Here is a 22,553-nt window from a genome sequence, read left to right as displayed (position 1 = left end):
GGCAAGAGAGGCGTGACGAGATGGCTTGCGCCTGCGCAACAATGGCTGCGTGTTTAAAGGTCTGCACTTGCGGGTCGACGGCTTGCCAAGGTCTTGGCCGTACACTTTAGCCCTTACGTTAACAAAGCGCCTTTCCCTGAACTGTCTATGGCCTCGTTCAGTAAAGCCTGGCGACAATACTGCAGGCACTTCTTCCCTCGACTGTTTGCCATCTGCGTGGCTGGTCCAGACCAGACGCGCGTGTGCATCAGAGTAGAGAGAGCTACCGCCATGCCCAACATCCAGCCGGTCAAGATTCATAGCTCTGAAGCGCAAGCTCACGCCGCACCGGGCATCATGGATCGATCCAGCAAGCTCAATGTCGAACGATTCGAAGGCAACTTTGTCATACAGACCGCTGGGAGCTTCTCTGAGCAGACAACGCTGGATCCTGCCTTCTTCCTCGTTATTGCGGGCTGCATGCTTGTTGTCATCTACAATTCAATCAACACTCCCGGTCCAGTCTTGGCCATCCTCTCCTCAGGTCACCAGCTGGTGGCCACAACAGGAACAAGGATCGGCATGGACACCATCAAACCGACGTTCATGTTTGGCCAATCGTTCCTCGACTATCGGTGTCTCGATTTCATTCATCGAGAAGAAGCGAGTCTGGAGCTCAAAGCGTACGCCATTTGGATGAGTGCGGCCCCCTCTAACCCATTGTGGATGGCTAGTCTGGGCCATGAGGTGGCCAAGATGACGCAAATGGACTTGTGAAGCATTGAGACAGATGGCGGATGATATGGTTGTGAGGAGACTCTGGTTGGAATACAAGGCAGAGCACTAGAGCATCCCCGCTTTCTCACGCGTCACATGGCATCCACGCGCGTCTGAGAGTACTCGAGAGCGGTCGTCGTCGTCGTCATGCGACTGCAACAGACGGTCATGGCCTGGGGTCGATGGATCGATATCGTATCGTACACATCTCCCTATACATACTCTCTCCACACATCGCTTTCTTGAGTTGGATTCTTACACTAGTCGCTTAGTTGACAATACGGACAGCAACGATGGACACGGACGCGAATATGGAAGGTTCGACCTCGCGAACTTGAACTGACTAGCAAACACAACGGTCAACGAGCTCACACGGCTCCTTTACCACAACTTCCTGTTCCCACATAGATGTGACCGATAGGAGGAGAGAAGATGAGAGGGAGAGGAGTCCTCGAGAATCGAGTCGACGAGAAGATAGGGAGCCAGAGCGAAGGCGAAGCAGGAGTAGGGAACGCGACTCGGTAAGTCCCGAGAATGAGAGAGAGGTCATCCTTGACCGTAAAGTCCTTTTCTCGTGGTTCCGGTCAACTATCGACTTCAGGTCGTATGACTGGTGCACATGACGAAAGCGATCCGAAAAGGGACCCTCTCTGGTCTACTGCGAGCCTGCTATATAGGTCGAGAGCACGACTCGATACCTCAAATCCCACTACACCCTGTTCACACGCTCTTCAATCTGTATATCGGGCTCACACAATATCACTATAGCATCGACGTCGGAGTCCTAGTCGTTCTCGCTCCCCACCGCGTCGATCATATCGCCAACGTTCTCGATCCTATTCCCGTGATCGCCGACAAAGGACCCATCGATCTCGCTCCAGGAGTCCCCGATACAAACGTCGCGACGAACGAGAGTACCACCGCAGGCCTTCTCCTCCCAGAAGTCAAGGAGGTCCGATGAACGCCTCAGCCGAAGAAGCCGAGGCTCACGCCAAACAGAGCGTCAAGGAGAACAGGGTCTATTGCGGCAACCTGACCTATGCGACTACCTACAAGGACTTGACGGACTACATGAAAGAGGGTGGGTGGAACGATATGAGCTGGTCATCCGCCGGGGTAGCTGCCGCAAGATAAGAGAGAGAAAAAGAGACGCAGGGATGCAGGCATCAGCATCATGATCATCGTCGAGACGAGAAGTCGAGCGGATATGGCATCGTGGTGTAACGGATGCACTGCGTCCCAGACAGCGAGCCCCGGCTGGAGACCGGTCCCGGCAAAGGCATCGAGATTGAGAGAGGAGTTTGTTGACGGGGATTTTGGGGATGGATCATTTGGATTTATCGGCCACATAGCTGGAGAGGTGGCATTTGCGGAAATTTTTGTGACGCCGTCTGGCCAATCGAAAGGATGCGGGTGAGCGCTTGGTTCGATACGCCAGACGGCGATGTGATGATCATGACTAATGAATGATCGGTTCCTACCCGCACAGTATCGTCGAGTATGTCGACCACGAGTCGGCTGAACGAGCCATAAAGGGACTGGGCGAACGGATGCTCTTTGGAAGACCCGTCTTCATTCGAGAGGTGTGTCGTGAAGACTTTGAGAAAGTCGCGTCCGGATGTCACCCAAACTGAACCGATTCTCTGTTTTGTCGCAGGACCGAGAAGCCGAGGCTCGATTCGGCTCCACGCCCGTCCCTGGTAAGATCGGGGCGGCTTTCGGCGAGGCTCGTCCCGTAGGTAGGGCTATGGCTGGAGGATTCGGCGGTGCGGCTGCAGGACCGCCTGCCGATTACAGGCAGTTGTTTGTCGGAAACGTAAGCCAGACTAAAGCCTCGAGTCCTGCCTGATCCGTTCCTCATTCTACGATCGAGACAGCTGCCGCACACTGCTACTTGGCAAGACATGAAGGACCTCTTCCGAGAGGCTGGTGCTATCATTCGTGCCGATGTTGCCATGTTCCCTGATGGCAGACCCAAAGGGACAGGAATTGTGGTCTTTGAGACACACGAGGATGCTAAGAATGCAGTTCGTGAGTGGTGTGGAATTTGGCATGGCGTCCCAGGTCCACGAGACATCGGACTGACGGAAGGATCGACCTGTTTGCAGAGACTTTCAACGGCTACAGCTGGCAGGATTCGATCCTCCAAGTGCGACCTGTACGTCTGCGACCTAAATCTTCTGACCGTCTGAACAGGCTCTGAACGAACTGTGGCTCTGTCAGGACCGATTCGCTGGCTCTGGCTCCTTCCGAGGTGGTCGCGGTGGTTTCGCTCCTCGAGGTGGCTTCATGGGCCGAGGTGGTTTCGCAGGTCGGGGAGGGTTCGCCGGAGGTTTCGCCGGAGCGGCGCCACCAGGTGTCAATGGCAGGTACTTTACCAACGACCTCTATGCCGACTACAATGGTCCCGAAGGCGGGGCCAGGATCCCTACCGGTCCAGCAAGTAGTCAAGCTCCTCTTGGAGCCGTGGAGCCTTCCAAGCAGATCATGATCCGCAACGTATGTCACTTTACACAGGACGGAAGGCTAGTGAAAATCCAAGCTGACGCTTCCACCTTCTGCAGTTGCCGTGGTCAACATCCAACGAAGACTTGGTCGAACTCTTCGAGACTACCGGCCAGGTCGTCCTAGCCGAAATCCTTTATGAAGGTACCCGCTCGAAAGGATCCGGAGTCGTTCAGTTCAAAGAGGTCGAAGAGGCTGAACAAGCCTGCCAAAAGTTCACCGGTTACGTTTACGGAGGCCGTCCCTTGGGTGAGCTAACGATTTCTGGGCGAACCTCGTATACCAGCGATTAACCTATCCATCTGTCTTCCTTCTTGCAGATGTTCAATTCAACGATAGGTGGCATCGTTTCACCGATACTGCTGCACAGGGTTCCAGCGGTGTTCCTGCTTGAGCGATAGGATTGCAATCTCTGTCCTATGTGACCGTCTCGTCCTATATGTAGGTAGATAAAGTGATACATGTCTACATGCGACGAACGCCCTCGAATACAACTTGATACCTTTCGGACGCCTTACAACATTCCCAAGAAGAAGTAACCTCAGAATTGTCCCCAGGTCTTGCTTTCGAAACAAATGCCTCATTGCCAACCGCCATTTGTCCATGACTCTGAATTGTCCAACGACGATCTTTGATATGCTGCTGTGCCCCCGACTTGCTCGTGAAAAGCTAGATCATTTAGACCTTGACTTTGCAAACCCCCGTGATCATGCAGTGCGGTGAGTGGATATATATAAGGCTGTTGGTCTCCGTTGACGATGGAGGATCCGATCGAAGATAGATGCTGTCGTGATGAGAACGAATTTCGTGAGTTGACACACGCTCCGCGGTCTGGACGCGCTAGGACTCACGCCTGAATGATCGCTCGCATGCCCGTTTGAAGACTCTGAGATATGCTCATTCGGCACGGCATTATTGGAGCCAAAGTTGAATGACTGGTTCAGCGGAGACTGCCGCTTTTTGTTGTCCGAAGACAAGTTGACCTTCTGAAGTAGATCCGCCGGGCTATTGTATCGCCATAATGAGCTCAACAAACATCGAGCAAAATGACGCCGCACTCACGCAGAAGCCCGCCTGGCATTCGAGTCGAACTCGATAGGTAGCATGAGGTTCTCATCCGGCAGCAGTATCCTCGCCCCGTCCTGATCAAAGTTTCCCATATAAGGGTATTCGCCGATCGTATCCGCGTTGGAATCCGTTGTCTCTTGACTGAATATGCTCGTCATGCTGCCGATACGGTCGCGGTACATGTAGTTGGCAGAGGGTAAACCGTGGTGGTCCGCGAAGGGGGTCATCAGCGGCAGTGCAGAGTCGTTGACGTTTATCGGTGGAGCATTTGGATCGTTGAAGCCAAACGAGAAGGCCGGGTTGGGAAGCGGTCCAGGTACAGATCCGTTGTAAAGCGAAATGCCATCGACCGGGGGATGCATCTCGTCTGGGGAGAAGGCCGTGAGCAAAGACGTGTCGAAAGGCTGCTGGGGGTCCTGATCCACGATAGGGCTGAGCTCTCGTTTGCTCGGCATGGGTAGCCTCTGTGATGGAGCGCCATTTCTTGGTGGCGTAAACGACCCCAACGAGAAAGACCGCGAGTTGACCGGCAAACTGGCTCGTCGACCTCCAAGCGTCATCGCCAGATGCATTGGAATCTGAGATTTGGTGGGTCGTTCCGTCTGCGGTACCAGGCGGTTGCTACCATTGATCACGATGGGTGGAGGGTAAGGAAGACTACCCCGTCGACCGGGTACCGTAGAGTGTCCGTATCGAGCCGGGTTCTGGGGATGAGGAGGTTGACCACGAGGATATCCATATAGCGAGGCATTCTGGCCCGCAACGGCGTCCGATCCGGCCGCCGCAGCTGGCCCTGAATGACCGTTCTTTTCGGGAGCGTCATATAGCGGATGTCGGCTACTCCAGCCGTCCAGTTCGTTTGCTCGCATCGCCTCCAAGTGATGGCCATTCCCAGACATATCGTGTTCACCACGAATGTGCAGCATCGACGTAAAGCCTTGAGTCGCGGCTGGCTCTTCGTCATCTGCGTCATCCTCTTCAGCCTTCTTCCGCTCCAACATCTTCCGCTTTTGGCGTCTAAAAGGAAAGGAACAGGTAGGCCGATCAGATCAGATCTGCTTCTGGTGCACGCAAAGAAGACGAGCGTTCTTACCTGTTCTGAAACCAGACCTGAACGCTGCGCGGAGTCATTCCTATCTGGTCGGCCAGAAGCTTTCTCGTCACCGCACTCGGCTTGCAATTCTCGTCGAACGACTTTTCCAGGACAGACAGCTGCTCCGGTGATGTCCGCTTGCGATGCTTGACCTGAATCAAGCAAGTGTTCTCAGCCACATCATAATGCGATCGACAACGGAAAAAAGGCAAATGTACCTGATAAGTATCGTACATCGTGCTATGATGAAATTGATGATGGAAATCGAGGGTGGGATGCACGTCGTTGTTGCTGTACCCAGACGCAGCATGCTCTTGCTGTGTCGCCAGATGACCACCGAGACTGCCTCGTCGGAAACTGCTCGCATTCATCCCGTTCTGTGTGGCTCGCCCTTGCATCGAAGCGGTGCCTTGCTGCCACATGGGCACCGAGGGTCCGACCGAATGCGAAAGCGAATGATTGGGCAGAGGAGGCCTATCGACTAGGAATGTCGAAAGGGGGTTGGTGCCAGCAGGCGGCACCACTGCTGGCTGGCCGTAGCCATTGCCATTCGAGTACATGTTACTCGGAGCGGCGAACGACATCATTTGACCCTGTTGATAGAGCGCCGCCGGAGACGAGGCTCTTCGGCCAGCATTGCTCATTCTGGGCATGCCCCCATCGTACTGCATCCCCAACATCGGTCCAGCGTGGTTTGATCCGTGGAGTGGTACCGGTGACGGAGACATCGAATTGATATATGGCTCGTCACGGTGTGTACCAGTTGAGCTCCCGTTCGGGCTGGTAGTATGCAGGTATGAGCTCGCGGGGACCAAGCCAGGCTGAGCATTTTGAACGGTCAAGGTGGCCATGTTTGCTTGATTTGAACGAGTCGATTCTGATTGTCTTCAGGAGAAAGGCGAACCCTTTCAGCAAGGTGACCAGACGAGTGTCGTTTCCGAACAGCGGAGGCTGTATTGTAAAAACGTCGCAAGAGTGCTTCTTGCGATAATGGCAAAGATCGAAATGGGTTCGGACTTGAGTGAATGAAATAAAAGAGTGAAATGATCGATTTGATTCAAGCCTGATGATCCTGATGACCGCTTCTCTGCTCTGGGTGCCCTAGGTCCTCCCTTTGTGACAAAGGAATGTCGAAATCGTCCAGGTTCGCAGATGAGGTGCTTGGATCGGTTGCACGCAAGGCGTGATCACGAGCGTTTCCCAAAGGGTGCCGTAGTGAACTTGATGTTATCCGCTGCGAGACATGCGAGCTTTTGGCTGATGAAGTCTGGCAAGGTTGCTGGTGGAATGAATCTTGAGGGCTTCTATTCCGTGATCGCGGACCAGATCGACGGAGTGATCCCTCCAGTTACGAGTCGATCGATGAATCGATGGCAGGGTTGAACGGGTATGAGTGTCAAGATGAACGATCTAGTAAGCTAGTAAACTAGTGATCAACTGGTGGTGCAAGCTCGACGTCCCTCGCCTATACATGCAACGTCGTTTTGCAAACGATCTCACGTCCAGAGATGCTGCAACCTCGCGAATCGACCTCGACCGACGACGACGACCTCGCTCGCTCGCTTCCGGCCTGGTCGGATGCCCCCATCCCCTCGGCCCACGTTGTTTCCATCCATCCACCCCCTCTCTCGCCCCGTTCCTCGTGTCAAATCGCCCGCTTCCGCTCCCTCGGTCACAGTGATACTTCAAACGCCGGGACTGATGGGCGCGAATCCCCCGTCGAGGTCTTCGACGGAGGTCAAGGGTGGGAGCGTGTCCGTCGCGTTACGTTATGAACGGCAAGCACGACTGGTACTTTGCACTACAACAACCACAAAGTGATTCGTCTACTTGGTGATTAGTGAGGAAGATAGCCAAGGAGCTAGATGGATGAAGCAATCTCTCCTGATGCCATACAGGAATGGATGCCAACTCCGCGTTTCATGGGTTTGAAACTGACCCTCCTTTCATAGACATCCCGCCCCAATTGCCTGAAACGCAAACCTCCTTTCCCTGTGTTTCATCACAGTACTACAAGAAAATCCCAAGGATATAGACCGGTTCAAGCCAGGTGAGCTGTCAATACATGTGAAGACGTCAACTCTCTTGTTGCTCAAAGCTGCATCATCACATTTATAGCATGAAGCGACAATCTGCCTCACCAATTCTCCTTTTCACCTTGCTGTCTGGTGGCCATTGGGCAGCTGCACAACATACATCGACCGTCCCTGCAGTGGACGTGGGCGTTTATGATTGGGGATGTGGTATGTAGCGGTCTACTTGCATGGCATGTGAACTTGACTGACGTGTCTACTATATCCCAACCAGTTGGTGGCTGTCTGCAGGGTCTCAATGCTACCGCCGCAATCACATGCCCTACGTGAGCTAGTGCTCTCTTTAGGCTCTTTACATTGATTGTGACTCATAACATTCTGTTCGGGTACAGACCAGATGATGAGAACAAGATGTATGATTGTGTTTCTGGATGCAGTGCAGATGTTGCAGCTCAGAACATGTATGTTGCAGGTTGGGAAATACAGGTGAGTTCAGACTTGGAGCAGGACAGGGATCTACCTGCAGCTGAAGTCACACTTCACATTGAGCAGAACTTGAAAACCACTGCAGTGGGATGTGTTGGCGGACAGAATTCTACCCAGAATTCAAGTAAGTGCCAGTCTGGCAGAAGAAAGGGCTACACAAGGCTAATTAAATCTGGCAATTGACAATAGCCGCTACCGGTACGGCGCGTGTTTCTGGAGCCACCACGAGCGCTGGTATAACCACCAGCACAGATCTACCCTCTTCCAAGAGTCAGCAGACCAAATCTGCGTCATCGGCTTCAACAACAGCGGATGGATCATCTTCCACAACCTCCGGAGGTGTTGTCTTGGCTTACAGCTCGGCTTTCATATTTGCCGCTCTAGGGCTTGGTCTATCAGCAAACATCTTCTGAATTCGTTGATATGCATGACAAGTATTTTCACTCCTGTTCCGTCCCCATGATCTTAGGAGGATAGTTGCGGTCACAGGTGGGATAGATGCTCGACATTATTGAGAGTGCACGAGCACAAAAGCCATTGCAAACTAGATCAAACATTTTCCACCTTATCCCATCTGCCTACCTTGGCAAGTGCTCCATTCACTACCATACATCACATCTTTGACTCTGGTCGGGAAGTGCGGCCTGTGCTTCACACCTGGGAGCCAGATCAAGGTCAGTTTCATTCAATTGTAAGTTACAAGCAAAGAATATTCTGTCCCGATACCACAGCCTTGGCAACCTTCTTCTGGATGATTATAGAAGCAGAGCTATACCTGACATCAGCATTTTGATTTGACATGATTTTCAAGGCAGGCTGGCAATTGATGTAGTCTTTTTGCACTGGCTTGCAAACAGCCAAAGTTAGCATCAACGAATGGATACTAACTGATTTGTGATGCTTGCCAATGTATGCAAAATCGAATGATTCAGATCTGTATCTCATTTGGATCTAGATAGGTCGAAAGTTGCAAAAAAAGATGCCACGCAGAATGATGATCGGCAGATTCAATGACGAGGTTGGAGCGGTTCTTATCAGCTTCGTTCTGCCAAAGGTTTAGACCTTGTGTGGGTGTTTGAAGGTCTGTTGAGCTTTAATGTTGCCGACTTCCCTAAGATGATGGAAAGTTTACAGGAGCAAATCCGGAATCTAGTCCCTGATGCTCTTTGCTACCTTACCGGGATCGACAATATGATTAGAACGGGACGCGTCATACGAGTCAATCTCGGTTCTCCTTTAGATGTTTGCCATCAAGCAGAGAGGGAAAACAAGGGTCTGAATGGCGCTTGTGAGGGGTTAAGGCATTTCAGACAATAGGTGGATTCGTTTGCCAAAACGTTTGGCAAAACCGAAGATACTCATCAAGACAGTAAAAACAAGGCTCAGACACATGTTAGTGCTTTCTATGCAGCACTGGCTCCAGCTTGTCACCTCATCAACACTATGTATGCTAGAATAGCACCAGACTGGTACGCCTACTACAAAACTATCTACAAGATGGCCTCAAATTGACCCGGTGTCAAGGACCTCCTCAACAGCAACCCTCAGGTCTGGTGTACCATGGCCATCATCCACAACCTTCAAGTCGACCCCACAAAGATTCAAAAGACATCCCTTACGGCTTTGTGGCAATGACCTGGACGGGGTAGCAGACTAAATCAAGCACTATTGCCTTGCCCCAACATCAGCAATTCTTGCAACCACTTGTCGTTTTTGAGCCCTTGAATATTATGTGCAAGGGCTGCTTCTTCTTCATCTGCCAGTACACTGCAACAGGTCACTCTGATGCAATCGTGGTTTGCAAGAAGTGGCTGGACTGATACCAATAAATAGCAATATCAGACAGTGCTAGAGCCAAGAACTCACAAAGCATCAAGCAACCTCACCTGGTCCAAGAGGTTCAAAGTCATTGGTGACGGCATTGCCAATCTGGCTGTAGTTCTCCAAGATCCAGGGGCACTGTTAGATCTTTCTTGCCAATCTTGCGGCCCAGGCGGCATCGTCCACCAAGTCGACATTCTTGACGTCGTCGATGGTGGCAGAGTGTAGGGGTTGACTGCGGCCAAGGAATGTAGATCATCCTGGTTCAAACAATTGTGCACTTGTCAGTCATCAATGACGTTGTGTGGAGGTGATTTCTTTCAATTATTTGACATGTTCTTGCCGATCTGTTAGAGATCCGACTCCAGCCCCTGCATAGCATGACCATCACAAAATATACACCCTTTTCACCGCCTCAAAATCTACAATATGGCCAAGGGAAAAAACAAAATCGCCTTCACTGTAAGCCAACTTGGAGCAATCACCTTGCAAGGGAACGAACAATATAACCTTTGCATTCCCAAGAACCCTGACAACAAGCTATTCAAAGACGATATGGAAAACCAAATCGCTCCTCTGGACATTGATGGTTCACCTGCATGTGCTTTTGCTGTAAGAATCAGTACAAACATCTATGCAGCTTTGGAAAAAAAGGTAGTAACTTGAGGATTTGGGTGAGGTTTTGGGACCTTGCCTCTGTTACCCAGGGATTGAGGTGTATGGTGTCGACCGGGTCAGTAACCAGGTATTGTACAACGTATCATCCGGTAGGCTGGCCTATCTTGTTGTCCTGTTCTAGTTGTCCTCTTCTAACTAGCTCTCCAGCCTAGGTTGAGCATGTGCAATCATAAGGATGATCATGCAAGTACGCGCAACTTTGCCGAACACACAATTCCTTTCATTGATACGTATACAGCAAGCATATCGGGCTTGCCTCCTGAGGATTGTGGAAGGCCGATCCAGAAATGGTCGAGAAGGTGTTGTTTGTGTGGCAAGGTGGTTTGGGAGTACATTTTAGAGCAGTCAAGTATTGTGAGGTACGAGTGATGTGAAGTTGGGGGTTGAGAACAAGGTGATTGTGGCTTCAGAGGTTTGAGATCATTGTACCCTGAAGTATTTAGTATACTTGCACTTGGAGCTTCTCAGCGGGATGTCTAATGCAGTCGCTCCCAACGATGTAGTTGTCGATCTCCATTTCGTTTCAGACTTGCCATTGTCGTCTATGCATCTTTCTATCTCCTACATTACGTATATGCATATATACCTTCCTCAATTCCTCTCTCATTGTTGTCGTCCTCCCTCTCAGCATCGACCGTCTCTTGTTGGAATGTTTTTTATACCAAGCTCAAGCCAACGCTGAACAGAGTCGAGCGAATCTTTGGGCCGTCTGCCTACTTTGAAGCATTGTGGACCTACATCAACCAAACCAACAGCTACAACTGTTCCAAGGATTTGATGGCGGCAACTGGGGACACAGGGGCACATCACAACAATAAATCCCTTGACAGCAACAGCATGAGCTACAACAACCAAACTCACAGCTCCGACTGTTCCCAGGGTCTGATGGCGGCAACTGGGGACACAGCGGCACCGGTTGGCAGTTTGAGGGTAACAATAGCCAGGCTATAAGCATAAGTACAAGGCGTTAATCACGAGCTCAAGGTGTCCATCACGAGTTCTTGAGCCCACTGAAAGGATCCCCAGCTATCACTTGTGGCCACAATCCTTATCTCTTGAAACCCCATAAGACGATCTGCTGATCACTCCAATTCGGACCACTCAGACCGCAGCTTGTCATGCTTTTGTATCAACTTGCTACTCACCCCAAAATCTTGCAGTACAATAGAAGATCTGCGTCAAGAAGCAAGTCTCCTCAAGCTGTAAGATGGAATCAGCGCTTTGTAATTGGTAAACTCTGTATCTTTTTGAGTTGTAATTTTTCACATTTTTGACTTTTTGACCATGCGCCGCTGGCTCATCAATGATTGGTCACTGGTTGCTTCCATACCAGCCAGAAACCTACCTTCCTCTGACATGGGCACCTGTGATCCCTTTTATCACTGGAGAAGCCTTAGTGTGCTCTACCACTCCCCAACACAAGCCCTTCCCGCTGTAAACTCTCCTGCGCCCGTCCTTCCCGCTTTCAACATTCCTATATCCAGCCCAACTGAGGCAGATCTTAGATTCATGCAGGAATTCTGAGATTTGCGTCGCCGGTACGAGCAGTTCATGTTGGAAGAAGAGATGGAAGATTTCCGGTCTCTTGATCAAGGTATGTTGGGTGGGGTATTGAAATGACCTGTGGGAAGCTCTATCTTACTGCAAGAATCTCAAAGAAAGGATCGTCATATGTGGTCTTGATGAGCTTGTCGAATCCTGTTTCACCCAATGAACACTGATCAATGGACGCTGGAAGAGGTGATTCAACTCGTACTTACCACCTTGACAACAGGTTTGCAGTTTGGCATTGCGCTACCAGTGTGCCCTTCTGTGTGTGCAGTGATTGAACATACGGCAACCAGCTCAATAAGGTATGTTGGGACAACAAATCCGATACCAAGGACATGTACAGGGCAAATAGACAGAGCACTCGCAATAACAAGAGCCGGAATCACACACATTGGCAAGCAGGCCATTCCGTTTAACATCAAGGTTGCAGCTAATGACCCAACCCACATTCACACAGTGGTGAACTATGCCTTGAGATCCTGTACGGTCCTCTTCATGAACATCCCATCAAGTACCACAATTGGGCCAAGTTCAACATTGTCCTGCAATTCATCCACATCATCCTCCCGTTGATGCTCTAAATATTGAGGGAGCTGACAGGTAAGCTGTTGGAGTTGACGTCAGCGATGACGATCCAGCCTGTCTGCTCAAGACTTACCAGCCCCAATTCAAACCAGTATTGTTTGCTATTTTGGCCCGCTTATCAGGCTGGCCTGCAAACCTGGAATAGTATCACACGGGACTAGAAGATAGGAGTAAGGTAATGAATGTAGTAACAGATGTAGCACAACAGTACTACATTACAGCAACTACATAGGGCGTGTTCTAGATATACTCCGTACGGTAACTCCCATCAGAGGTCCCTTGAGAACACCCAAGGACGATGACTCAAGAGACGGAAAAGCTCCCAAACGACCTGGAAAAGGTTCAAGCAGGAAGGCAGACCTCGGCTGAAGCCCTGCGCAAGAAGACTGAAGAGGCGGAAAAGCTAACAAAGGACATGAAAAAGGTTCAAGCAGAAAAGGACACCTTGATCGAAGCCATCTGCAATCCCGGAGCACCACCTTCTCAGCAAATTTGCGAACTTGAACAGCTCCAGGCGGAAGTGGGCTTGATAAGGCAAAATACAGGTAAGCAATGACAAACAATTGGCTCTTGCCGTTGTACTCATATGACGACGGCGACGAGAAATGATCGACTTGATATTTTGCAGTCGTACAAGATGAAATGTTTGACATTCCGGATGAGATGTTCAAGTGGGACGATGCGCCCCTGGCGCTAATGAGCCAGTACGCTCTGTTGTGGTAAGTAGATCGGCTTTTGGGGATGGCCCGGCGATTGATAAAGACTGATGATGGTGGCTGCGCTTAGGACTATCAATGGACTGCAACTGATGCAGAGATCCGTAAAAGGCTTCTTCTCTGTGTTGGGTTTCTAGTCCATAAGAGGGCCCGACTTACGGATCTGGATGGCAACTCTTTAGCTATCAAACTTTTCAAATGGGGAATTCATAAGATAAACTTGTGGGGTGCGTCAAGAGGTGCCTGGAAGCCTACAGGAGTGCTAGCCTGATGAATCTACTTGACGGTTCGCAACGGATGATCACGCAGGAACGACGGACCCGAAGGAGGTTGCGATCTGGTTGAACCTCTGGAAGCTTGTTGTAGAGAGCAGGACGCTATACGTAGAGGAGCTTCCGGGAAAAAAAAACAAGATGACGTTAAGGCCTGACCACAAGTCGTCAGTTTGAGAGGTCAATAAACCTGTTAACCTACAAAGAAATTGCGTACCGCGGGTACTATAACACCGCTCTTACCGGGTCGCAAGAAATAACCAGTCAAGAGGATGCTATGCAGCTTGATGGCCTCGATTGGGATCAATCTCTGCATTGGCCTGGAAGATGAAGGTGAAGTAGACACCAACCCAGAGTATGCAAGAGGATCAAGAGTGGTCACCAAGATGTGAGATGCAGGCAAACAGGTTTCAGGCCCAAAGCAAGTGTTGCAATTGTGCGGAAGACTGTGCAACATTGATATAAAACCCGTGGATGGCATGCAAAGATTCTTGGGGAAAGCAAGAAGCCTGTAAATGGAAGAGACGCCAGGGATGGACATTGGGAGAAGTCCAGTTCTGCAGGGTACCATTCTGGACTCATAACATCGTCTCTGCCAACGCTCCATTCATGAACCTGTTACCAATTTGTCAGCTCTTCTGGATCCCACATTCAAGGCTCAGAGAGAAAGACGGTGAGGAATAGTTGACTGTGGCACATGGTTAGTTCTAGATGTATGCCAATACAATTAACTGTGGGCTCCCTGATCTGACCTTCTGCGTAATCAAATATTATACACGGAGCCGGCTTTGCAACTTGCAATATCTGCAGAAATCTGGCGTGAGTAGCCAAATGCCACAAGGCAGATCGATTGGCATGCGCCGATCGGTATTTGTTCTCTGAGAGAATGAAGAAGCAGCACCAGTGACGCAAAAATCAACAAGTTGCAACGATCGACAGTTGGAACAACTCTTGTATCCGATAAGACACAGCAGGGATACACACAACCACGGAAACAACACCTGATACAATAACAACAACAACAACAACACCATTTTCTGGTTGTTGAGACCAACAATATAGACATGGAGGCGACCCACTGCAATATCATTCAACACAGTTGCAATGAAAGAACAACAACGGCGGATGCTGAATCATCCACCTGAAGGATCCTGCCAAAGACATGTCTGAAAACCCTGGTGAACAATAGATTATTGTTGTCGTCATTGCCCTATTGGAATTCCAGTGAAGTGCCAATCCGGTCATAAAGATCACCGGAAGTCCTTCAAACCTGAAAAACGACACTGGAGGCAGGGGTCTTTGGGTTGAATACAAAACCGCTGAGATGTTGAGGTCGGCGGCTATTTCAGGCATCCGCGGTGCACATGTCGCACACATGCGTGGTGGAGGTTTGGAGACTCTTGGAGACACTCTCGGAGACCTATTAGGAGTTGTGTTTGGAGATGTCTAGCTAGTATCCTGTAGTAGTTAGACATCTGTTATTACAGTCACTACCCTACCTGTACCTTCTAGTCCCGTGTGTTACCAATCAGGCTTTCTGGCAAGCCTTATAGCAGCTGACCGGTAACTACAGACTGCAGATCTTTTGGGGGTCATACGGTCAGCTGAGGTCACTGGTGGTAAAGAAGCGATGGAGGGATATATACATTGGTTGAGAACAAGATGACTGGTATGTTTACTCCAACTCTACAACCTGACAAACTCCAAATCCAGTTCATCAACCTTAACTCACATTCATACTCCTTACTTGTACACCGACTCGAGACCATCTTCAACACTTGACATGGCTGCCAAGAAGAACGGTGACTCTTGCTTGATAGTTAGCTTTGTCGACCAATCTAATCTCGCTCGATGACAGCCCCCAAGAACGGTGCTGCTGCCAATGTCAAGGCCAAGATCACCACCGCCCTCAAGGTCAAACAAGCGGCCAAACAGAATAAGAAGCGAGCGATCCTGAAGATAGAAGAACTGTGAGTGCTTGCTTCTTCATCCGTCACATGGCTCAGCCTGCCATACTGAACGTCTTTGGCCGACGTAGCACAATGAAAGGATTATGGCTTTGGCAGGAGGCCAATGGTCTCAGCAAAGTCAAGCACATTGAGATGTTGAGTCCAATCTTGAACCCACGCAAGCTTGACAACATCAAACAGCAATTGCGCTTTGAGGGAGAGACCATGATCATGGCAGCAGAGAGGGGTGGTGTGACCATAGAGTGGATGAATCTTTGAATTGAGGAGCAGTACCAGTATCAGGTCAAGAGCACGCTGGGTTGGACCCTCATTAGGTTGGCGCTGGGTCTTTTTGTATTTGTCATTGATTCATTCTTGCTATGAAAATCGATGGATTGCTGCAAATAGAATATAGGATCGTTTGTATGTTTGGCCAAATGATGCTCACCGGCGGATAATGATGAGAGGCACCATTTCTCCTTGTCTTGAGGCATGTTGTTAGTGACTGGGTTCAATGATATGAAACAGTGCCGGCTGTGGGGACTTACCGTTTGAGCGTGCTGCCAATGAGTAGCGCTGTAACCGGACGGGGTTGAGCGGATTAGCTTCAGCGAGAAAACAGAACCGACCGCATCCAAGTCCCTTGAGGGGTTTGGCTTGGTGCAGAAGAATTTACAAGTAGGTCAGGATAACTTGTCGAGGCAAAAAGGAAACGCAGCATCCTAGTCCCTTGCCGGGTTTGGCCCTGTGGTAGTGAGAAGAGGGAGGTTAGTTGGGTGACTGTGGGGGTTGGTCAATGCAAGGCAATGTAAAGGATCAGGGGAACAACTTGTACCTTCTACATAGTTTCACATTCCGTACTTTGTACTTTGTACATTCCGTACTTTGTACATTGCACATTGTACTTTGTACATTGTACAACGTACAACCACCTCTTATCTTTGTACTCCTAGTCTACTCATGAGTATATATAGGAGGCAGGAGGAAGGGGATCAGGGTACAACACTCTACCTCTTTACTCTTCACTCATCTTACTACCTAGTCACAAGACCCTACCTTAGTGTCTTCCTGCACAACAAAGTCACCTTCACACACAACAACCTTCGCCAATCCCTTCAAGGCTTAGCTACCCTTGTTGCTTCTTCCACTGGGTGTTAGAGAGAGTAAGATAATTGTTTGTTAAAGGAGAAGTGTTGAGACAACTGCGAGAACCGGATAAATTAGTTGTGAGAAACCTAACTTTCCCTTAAAAGAAAGCTTGGTCCATCACACTTGGGGGCGCTTCCCGGACAACTCGCCTACACCTCCGACAAAAACAACACATTACTACTCCCTTCATCCACTCCACACACCTCTTCTTCATTCACAACTCACCAATCAAACCACTGGACGCAGTGTCAAGTATTTGACATACTTGCAACAGCTTGTTTCTGGCTTCAGATAGCTGTCAAGATCTAGATCACCTGCAACCTTTGACCTAAAGAGAGCTGGTCAATTGCAGTCTCACCCAAACTCAGTGCAGCTTTGGAAGAATTGTTGCAACAATTGGACTATAGGTCCCAAATCTCTTGTTTCAACTCAGCAAACAAGCAGCATTTCAACATCCCAGAGAGGATCAACAACTAGACTATAGGTCTCAAATCTCTTGTTTCAACTCAGCAAACAAGCAGCCTACACAATGGGATCAGAATCCCCAGACCCTCTAGCCATTGGCTCCTCAGACACATCTGAATCTCAGCATCAGATTGAACAGCACACAACTCAGGCAACTAGACAGTTCCCTAGGCATCAACCTTCCAGGAATCCACCTGTCCCACCTATCCTTTCATTGGATAGCCATCTAGGTGGAACCCAATCTGTTCCATCTGCCCCACCTTTGAATGCTCAACCTACCATTCCAGCAGTCTCATCTACTCCAGCTGTAGTCTCTGATGATGCACTGAGTCAGATCATGCAGCAACTTGCTGTGCTACAGAACACAGTAAATACTGTGCAACAGGAAAACATCAATCTCAGGGAGGACTTAGCTCGGCGCAGCACTATCTCTCCTCATCCCAGTGATCACTATGACATCAAACCACAGTTGTCCCGTAGTGACACTCACTCAGAGTCCTACTCTGTCCACAAGTCTAAACTCAAAGCTTCAGACTTACCCAAATACAATGGCAGGGACAGTGAAGACATAGATCAGTGGATTGAAAAGGTCACTGCTATCTTTGAATTCTCCAACTGTCAGGATTCAGAACTACTGCAAAGACTGCCTATGATCCTCCAAGGCAAGGCTCTTACTTGGTTCACTCAACTAGGCAGAGAGAAAAGGAACACTCTTCTCACCTGGGCTCAATGGCAGTCAGCATTGAGAAATGCCTTCTATCTGCCTAATCACAAGAGCACTCTCAGGAGACAGTGCCTCTATAGAACTCTCAAAGTCAATGAGACTCTCAGTGATTATTTCCAGGACAAACAGACATTGCAACACTATGTCTATCCTCCTGGTACTCCAGATAAGGAACTCATTGATGACATGCTGGAAGGGATACCTCAGCACTTCAGGCCCCTCATTAAAGCAAGTGTCAATTCCCTTACCACCCTGGAAGAGTTCCGCCGTACTCTCATTGACTTGGAACCAGGTCTGAGGAGCACCACTATCAGACCTCACAATGGTGCTATTACTCCACAAAGATCCACCTACCAGCCTAGGACACCTCAGGCCAACAACTCAAGCACCAAACCTCCCAGTCCTTGTCCCATCTGCAAAGGAGACCATTGGAGGAGAGATTGTCCTCACAACCAAGTGAAACCAGCTGCAAAGCCTTTTACTAAAAGGACTGGTTCTTTTCCCAACAACACCTACTCAGATGGTCATAGATGGAAACCTCATCAGGCCAACAATGTTACCACCAAGAAAAGGGTACATTTTGATGACATCCTGGATGAAGTTGAGGTTCTGGAACAGCCACCATCCAAAAGGAAAGAACAACCTACTACTGCTGCCCCTCTTCATGAGCTTCACCAGGGCAAAACTCCCACTTATGCCACATGTGCCATCAACAAGCCAGAAGGGCCTATACATGAAGTTTGCATTGACACTGGAGCTTCCATATCTCTCATGGACACAGCTTATGTCAAGAGCAATTTCCCCAACCTAAGGATCAACTATGGATCTACCTTTCAGATCAAAGGCTTAGGGGAATCTACTGCACTTGGTCATATCAACACAGACCTCCACTTCAAGACAGTTGAGGGAGACATGATCAGCCTGCCCATTGCCTTCTTTTTGACACCCAACATGGCATCAAAGATAATCATTGGAACTGATTTCTTGGATCATCATGGAGCCATTGTCAACTTAGAGAAAGGGAACCTCAGCCTCAGGGGACAAACAGGCAGCATAGCTTTGAAAACAACTGCCTCTCCTGGAAAGTTTGCCATGTTCAGAGCAAAGGAGGCATATCACATCCTTCCAGGTCACCAGCAGACCATAGTGATGGAAGCTCAAGGACCTCACACTGCTCAGCCAACTCTATACTGCTTTGAGGGTTGTACGTTGTACAATGTACAAAGTACAATGTGCAATGTACAAAGTACGGAATGTACAAAGTACAAAGTATGGAATGTGAAACTATGTAGAAGGTACAAGTTGTTCCCCTGATCCTTTACATCACTCCCCCCCTGAAATAACGCAGCGTCCCGCTGTGTCTACAGGAATTGATGAGATTAAGGTAGGTTACAAGCAAGTAAGATAAAATAGCTAAGGTAAAAGACATGTTTTTGGGTTTTTGGGCAAAAATGACAAGTCAAACTAAGGTAAAAGTGATCATTCCTCATCCATTTCCAACTCAATCTCGGCCAAAATAGGGTCATATTGACCGTACTCTCTGCAAGCATCGGTGTTGACGCTCAATTCCCCACCAGGAGTCTTCCCTTTGAAGTAAATAGGGTCTAATCCCTCATATTCTCCCCTCCAAAAGTTCCTCTCCAAGTAGCTTTTAGAGCGCCGAGTTTGAAGCGTCTGTGGAGCGGGCTCCTGACTAGCTACTGCCGTGAAAGTAGTGTCGTTGTCGTTCTTTTCGTTGCCCCTTTCAGATAAGACCGGATTGACGGCGCTGGGACCAGGGGGAGTGTCGAAATAGGGTTGCATGAAAAAGGTATGAATATCAGGAAGGGGTTGAAAAGGGGGTTGTGGATCTTGCTCTAGCGGGTCGAGTTCTTGTCCGATCGGCGTGATTCTTTCGTTGACCGGACCGGGCTGATGAGAAACTCCGGTACCGTGTTGAATCGTCGGGATAGCGTTATTATTGACGGAGATATCGATGTTGTTCGATTGAGGTTGGGGAAGAGCAGAGGTGATGAGGAAGGCTGATTCTAACTCTAAGCCTGGGGTCCATTGGGGGAGTTTGTGGTGTAACTCCAGCCATTCTAGGGCGAGTTTTTCGACTTCTGGGAGTGCCTTCCATGCCCCTTTATTGTTTAGAGGTCCCTGGTCAAGTAGCAGTTGCCTGAACTTATCCAAATTCCTCTCCTGAACCCTTTTCCTTCCCCAATATTCTCCCAATTTAACCTCCTTGTTCCCAAACCATCTCATATCCTTCTCCTGCATCCTAATAGTCTTTCCTACACTCTTCTCTGGGGTACTGATATCGAGTTTGTAGACTAGCTTTAGAGTGTTGGTGGAGGAGGAGGTCTCTAGATCATGTCTAGTGATAGAGGTGATTAAAGGGAGGGGAAATTTCGATTTAATGCCGTTCAAAATTGCGTTGTCGAGCTTGAACCGTTGCTGATTGCCGGGAACCGATGGGGGGCGGTGGGAGATAGACGGAAGACGCATCGTTTGTGACTTGAATGAGGCGGATAGCGTAAAAACTGGCGGAGATATAGGGTGATGGAGATGTCAAGGAGGAATGGGTATGTGTGATTTGGTGAATCAATTGAAAGTCAAAGTTGGTTGGATAATTTCCCAGTGTTGAGGGGGGTTTATATGTAAATCCTGGACCAGTAACTTCGCATCTGGGACTACCAGGAAGTCCACATGCTTGAAAAAAAGTCCTCTAACCCAGTCACTGGTGACCTGGTGACCTGACTGAGTACTTGCTTGGCAAAGCTGCTTGGTAAGCTGATGCCAAGTAAAGAAGGTTGATAGTTGAAACACTGATGTCATTGATGGAATTTTCCAGTGGCTGAAACTGGTTGAGTGATAGATGTTCTGGTGGCTGAAACATGTTGGTTGATAGATGTTCTGGTGGCTGAAACATGTTGGTTGATAGATGTTCTGGTGGCTGAAACATGTTGGTTGATAGATGTTTCCAGTTGTTACCAGATAAAGCCAGTGATGTCACTGATGGAAGTGATGAAGGTGATGAAAGAGTTTTGATGATGAAACAGGTGATGGCCTTGATGAGGGGGTGGAATAGGTTGTTGATGAAACAGGTGATTGTGATGAGAGTGATGCAACAGCAGATGATGAAGCAACACTCAGTGATGATCATGTGTAGACCACATAGTCACTTTTGGGAAGCTTGTTGCGCCAGAAGGTAGTCCTCAAATTGGAAGTTCCCTTCTAAGTGCTTGGCTGGTTCCCATGTAGCATCATGCAGTTCATACCCTTGCCATTTGACAAGGTATTCTGTAGCTTTCCTGACTTTGCGCTCTCCCAGTATTTCCTCAACAGTAAACTCCAGGTGGTTGTCCAATTTGACAGGCCCTGGAGCAGGTATGTTGTGCTCTGGAAATTTACCAGGATACTCAAAGTAGGGCTTGAGATATTCTGAATTGATGTTGGGATGTACCTTGATATGATCAGGTAGATCAAGGGTGTATGTAGTGGGCGTGATCTTGTTGGTAACTTTGAATGGTCCTATCCATTTGTTCCTAAGTTTCTTGGAACCAGGAGTTTGAAGGAAAGGAGGTCTAATGTATTTGGTGCTAAGCATGACCTTGTCTCCTGCTTTGTAAGCCAAAGGAGGTTGTCTGCCTTTGTTGTAGTTGAGAGCCTGGGTTTGTTGAGCAACTTGGTATTGATTCTGGGCAATGCTGGCAGTAGCCATTTGCTGCTCAATGAAGTCTTCCACACTCTCAACCTTGAAAGACTCAGTGGTCTCCATCTGATGTGGTTGCCTAGGATGATATCCCAAGTCAAGCTCAAAGGGAGTGTAACCTGTAGTTGGATGCACAGAATTGTTGTATGCAAACTCCAGGGCTGGCAGTTGTTGACTCCAGTTGTCCTGTTTCTGATTGATAAAATGCCTAAGCATGTCCTTGAGTGTCTTGACCATGACTTCTGATTGTCCATCTGTCTGTGGATGATAGGCAGAAGACATAGCCAATTTGTTGCCAAACCTTGTGAACAGGGTGTTCCAGAAGAGAGAGGTGAATTTTGCATCTCTATCAGATACTATCACAGCTGGGATACCATGAAGTTTGACCACATGATCCCAGAATCTGTTGGCTGTATCTGTAGCCTTGTCTGTGATGTTGCTGGCAATGAAGTGTGTCTTCTTTGACAGCTTGTCCACAACCACAGTGATCTGGTTGTATGATCCAGATGGCTGGAAAGGACCAGCAAAATCCATAGTGACAGTGTGCCACCTTTGGGGAGGAATGTTCAAAGGTTGTAAGAGTCCTTTGGGTCCATTGGTAGGGTTCTTGTTCTGTTGACAAGAAGAGCAAGATCTGATGTAGTTGTCACAGGGCGTGACCGAACGGCAGCATGGGATCGACGCGCATCTAGGTCATCGGCCCGGATCGGGCGACACCCAGCGGATCCGCACGAAGTCAACAAAAGGAAACCGCGACTTCGTGTGTTCGACCGTCTATTGTTCGCCTAAAAGAGTGACCGACGGACGATAGCCTTTTGTTCTCGAACAAAGAAGACAAGCACGAAGTCGGGCAAACTCGGTAAACAATAGCGGATTCGGTGCGAGCAACGCGAGTACGTAGTTAGCATATAACGGAGCGCGAATCGTAGAGAAGTCGTGCGAGTCTGTTGTACTTCTATACGATTCAAGCGCAGTTATTACATTCGACATACGCCTATACCTTAG

The 22,553-nt window shown here is 49.1% G+C and overlaps 6 protein-coding genes across 6 annotated transcripts; 3 read left to right on the top strand and 3 right to left on the bottom strand.

Annotated features, from left to right (window-relative positions):
- The first annotated feature begins 942 nt into the window (after positions 1-942).
- Positions 943-3,771, top strand: HD553DRAFT_304877 (uncharacterized protein). Its single transcript, XM_046179078.1, has 11 exons — positions 943-1,074; positions 1,165-1,277; positions 1,525-1,837; positions 2,109-2,169; positions 2,246-2,339; positions 2,414-2,572; positions 2,634-2,787; positions 2,865-2,914; positions 2,980-3,255; positions 3,321-3,510; positions 3,582-3,771. The coding sequence occupies exons 1-11, from the start codon at positions 1,050-1,052 to the stop codon at positions 3,653-3,655; spliced, it is 1,509 nt and encodes a 502-aa protein (XP_046039876.1). The 5' UTR covers positions 943-1,049; the 3' UTR covers positions 3,656-3,771.
- Positions 3,623-6,423, bottom strand: HD553DRAFT_104318 (uncharacterized protein). Its single transcript, XM_046176398.1, has 5 exons — positions 5,641-6,423; positions 5,423-5,574; positions 4,324-5,346; positions 4,113-4,266; positions 3,623-4,045 (listed from the first exon to the last, which is right to left on the bottom strand). The coding sequence occupies exons 1-5, from the start codon at positions 6,271-6,273 to the stop codon at positions 3,842-3,844; spliced, it is 2,166 nt and encodes a 721-aa protein (XP_046039875.1). The 5' UTR covers positions 6,274-6,423; the 3' UTR covers positions 3,623-3,841.
- A 507-nt stretch (positions 6,424-6,930) lies between these two features.
- HD553DRAFT_333618 (uncharacterized protein) lies at positions 6,931-8,354 on the top strand (the record flags this gene model as incomplete). Its single annotated transcript, XM_046182107.1, has 6 exons — positions 6,931-7,176; positions 7,375-7,472; positions 7,541-7,665; positions 7,730-7,781; positions 7,848-8,065; positions 8,131-8,354. The coding sequence occupies 6 exons, from the start codon at positions 6,931-6,933 to the stop codon at positions 8,352-8,354; spliced, it is 963 nt and encodes a 320-aa protein (XP_046039874.1).
- Positions 8,355-11,107: 2,753 nt separating this feature from the next.
- HD553DRAFT_321873 (uncharacterized protein) lies at positions 11,108-12,398 on the bottom strand (the record flags this gene model as incomplete). Its single annotated transcript, XM_046181255.1, has 6 exons — positions 11,108-11,174; positions 11,302-11,385; positions 11,586-11,613; positions 11,786-11,804; positions 12,083-12,157; positions 12,201-12,398. 6 exons carry the CDS (start codon positions 12,396-12,398, stop codon positions 11,108-11,110), a joined length of 471 nt encoding a protein of 156 aa, XP_046039873.1.
- Positions 12,399-12,874: 476 nt separating this feature from the next.
- Positions 12,875-15,792, top strand: HD553DRAFT_321872 (uncharacterized protein; the record flags this gene model as incomplete). The annotated part of the gene is made up of 9 exons (XM_046181254.1): positions 12,875-13,121; positions 13,205-13,295; positions 13,532-13,578; positions 13,602-13,731; positions 13,848-13,897; positions 14,052-14,237; positions 14,375-14,383; positions 15,423-15,534; positions 15,603-15,792. 9 exons carry the CDS (start codon positions 12,875-12,877, stop codon positions 15,790-15,792), a joined length of 1,062 nt encoding a protein of 353 aa, XP_046039872.1.
- A 3,538-nt stretch (positions 15,793-19,330) lies between these two features.
- HD553DRAFT_321871 (uncharacterized protein) lies at positions 19,331-20,341 on the bottom strand (the record flags this gene model as incomplete). The annotated part of the gene is made up of 1 exon (XM_046181253.1): positions 19,331-20,341. One exon carries the CDS (start codon positions 20,339-20,341, stop codon positions 19,331-19,333), a length of 1,011 nt encoding a protein of 336 aa, XP_046039871.1.
- Between the last annotated feature and the right edge of the window lie 2,212 nt (positions 20,342-22,553).

This window comes from Filobasidium floriforme (genome assembly GCF_021052385.1).
Source record: "Filobasidium floriforme strain CBS 6241 chromosome Unknown HD553scaffold_2, whole genome shotgun sequence".
NCBI classification, from domain to species: Eukaryota; Fungi; Basidiomycota; class Tremellomycetes; order Filobasidiales; family Filobasidiaceae; genus Filobasidium; species Filobasidium floriforme.
Note: the sequence above shows the minus strand (reverse complement) of the source record. Positions and strands in the feature narration are given on the sequence as shown.

Excerpts from the sequence above, each read along its gene's own strand:
- HD553DRAFT_304877 (XM_046179078.1), top strand. The coding sequence starts at position 1,050 with ATGGACACGGACGCGAATATGGAAG. Across the intron at positions 1,278-1,524 it reads GGAGTAGGGAACGCGACTCG|CATCGACGTCGGAGTCCTAG; the intron begins GTAAGTCCCGAG and ends ATATCACTATAG. Across the intron at positions 2,340-2,413 it reads GACCCGTCTTCATTCGAGAG|GACCGAGAAGCCGAGGCTCG; the intron begins GTGTGTCGTGAA and ends GTTTTGTCGCAG.
- HD553DRAFT_104318 (XM_046176398.1), bottom strand. The coding sequence starts at position 6,273 with ATGGCCACCTTGACCGTTCAAAATGCTCAGCCTGGCTTGGTCCCCGCG. Across the intron at positions 5,575-5,640 it reads CGATGTACGATACTTATCAG|GTCAAGCATCGCAAGCGGAC; the intron begins GTACATTTGCCT and ends TGCTTGATTCAG. Across the intron at positions 4,267-4,323 it reads AATGCCAGGCGGGCTTCTGC|CCCGGCGGATCTACTTCAGA; the intron begins GTGAGTGCGGCG and ends GCGATACAATAG.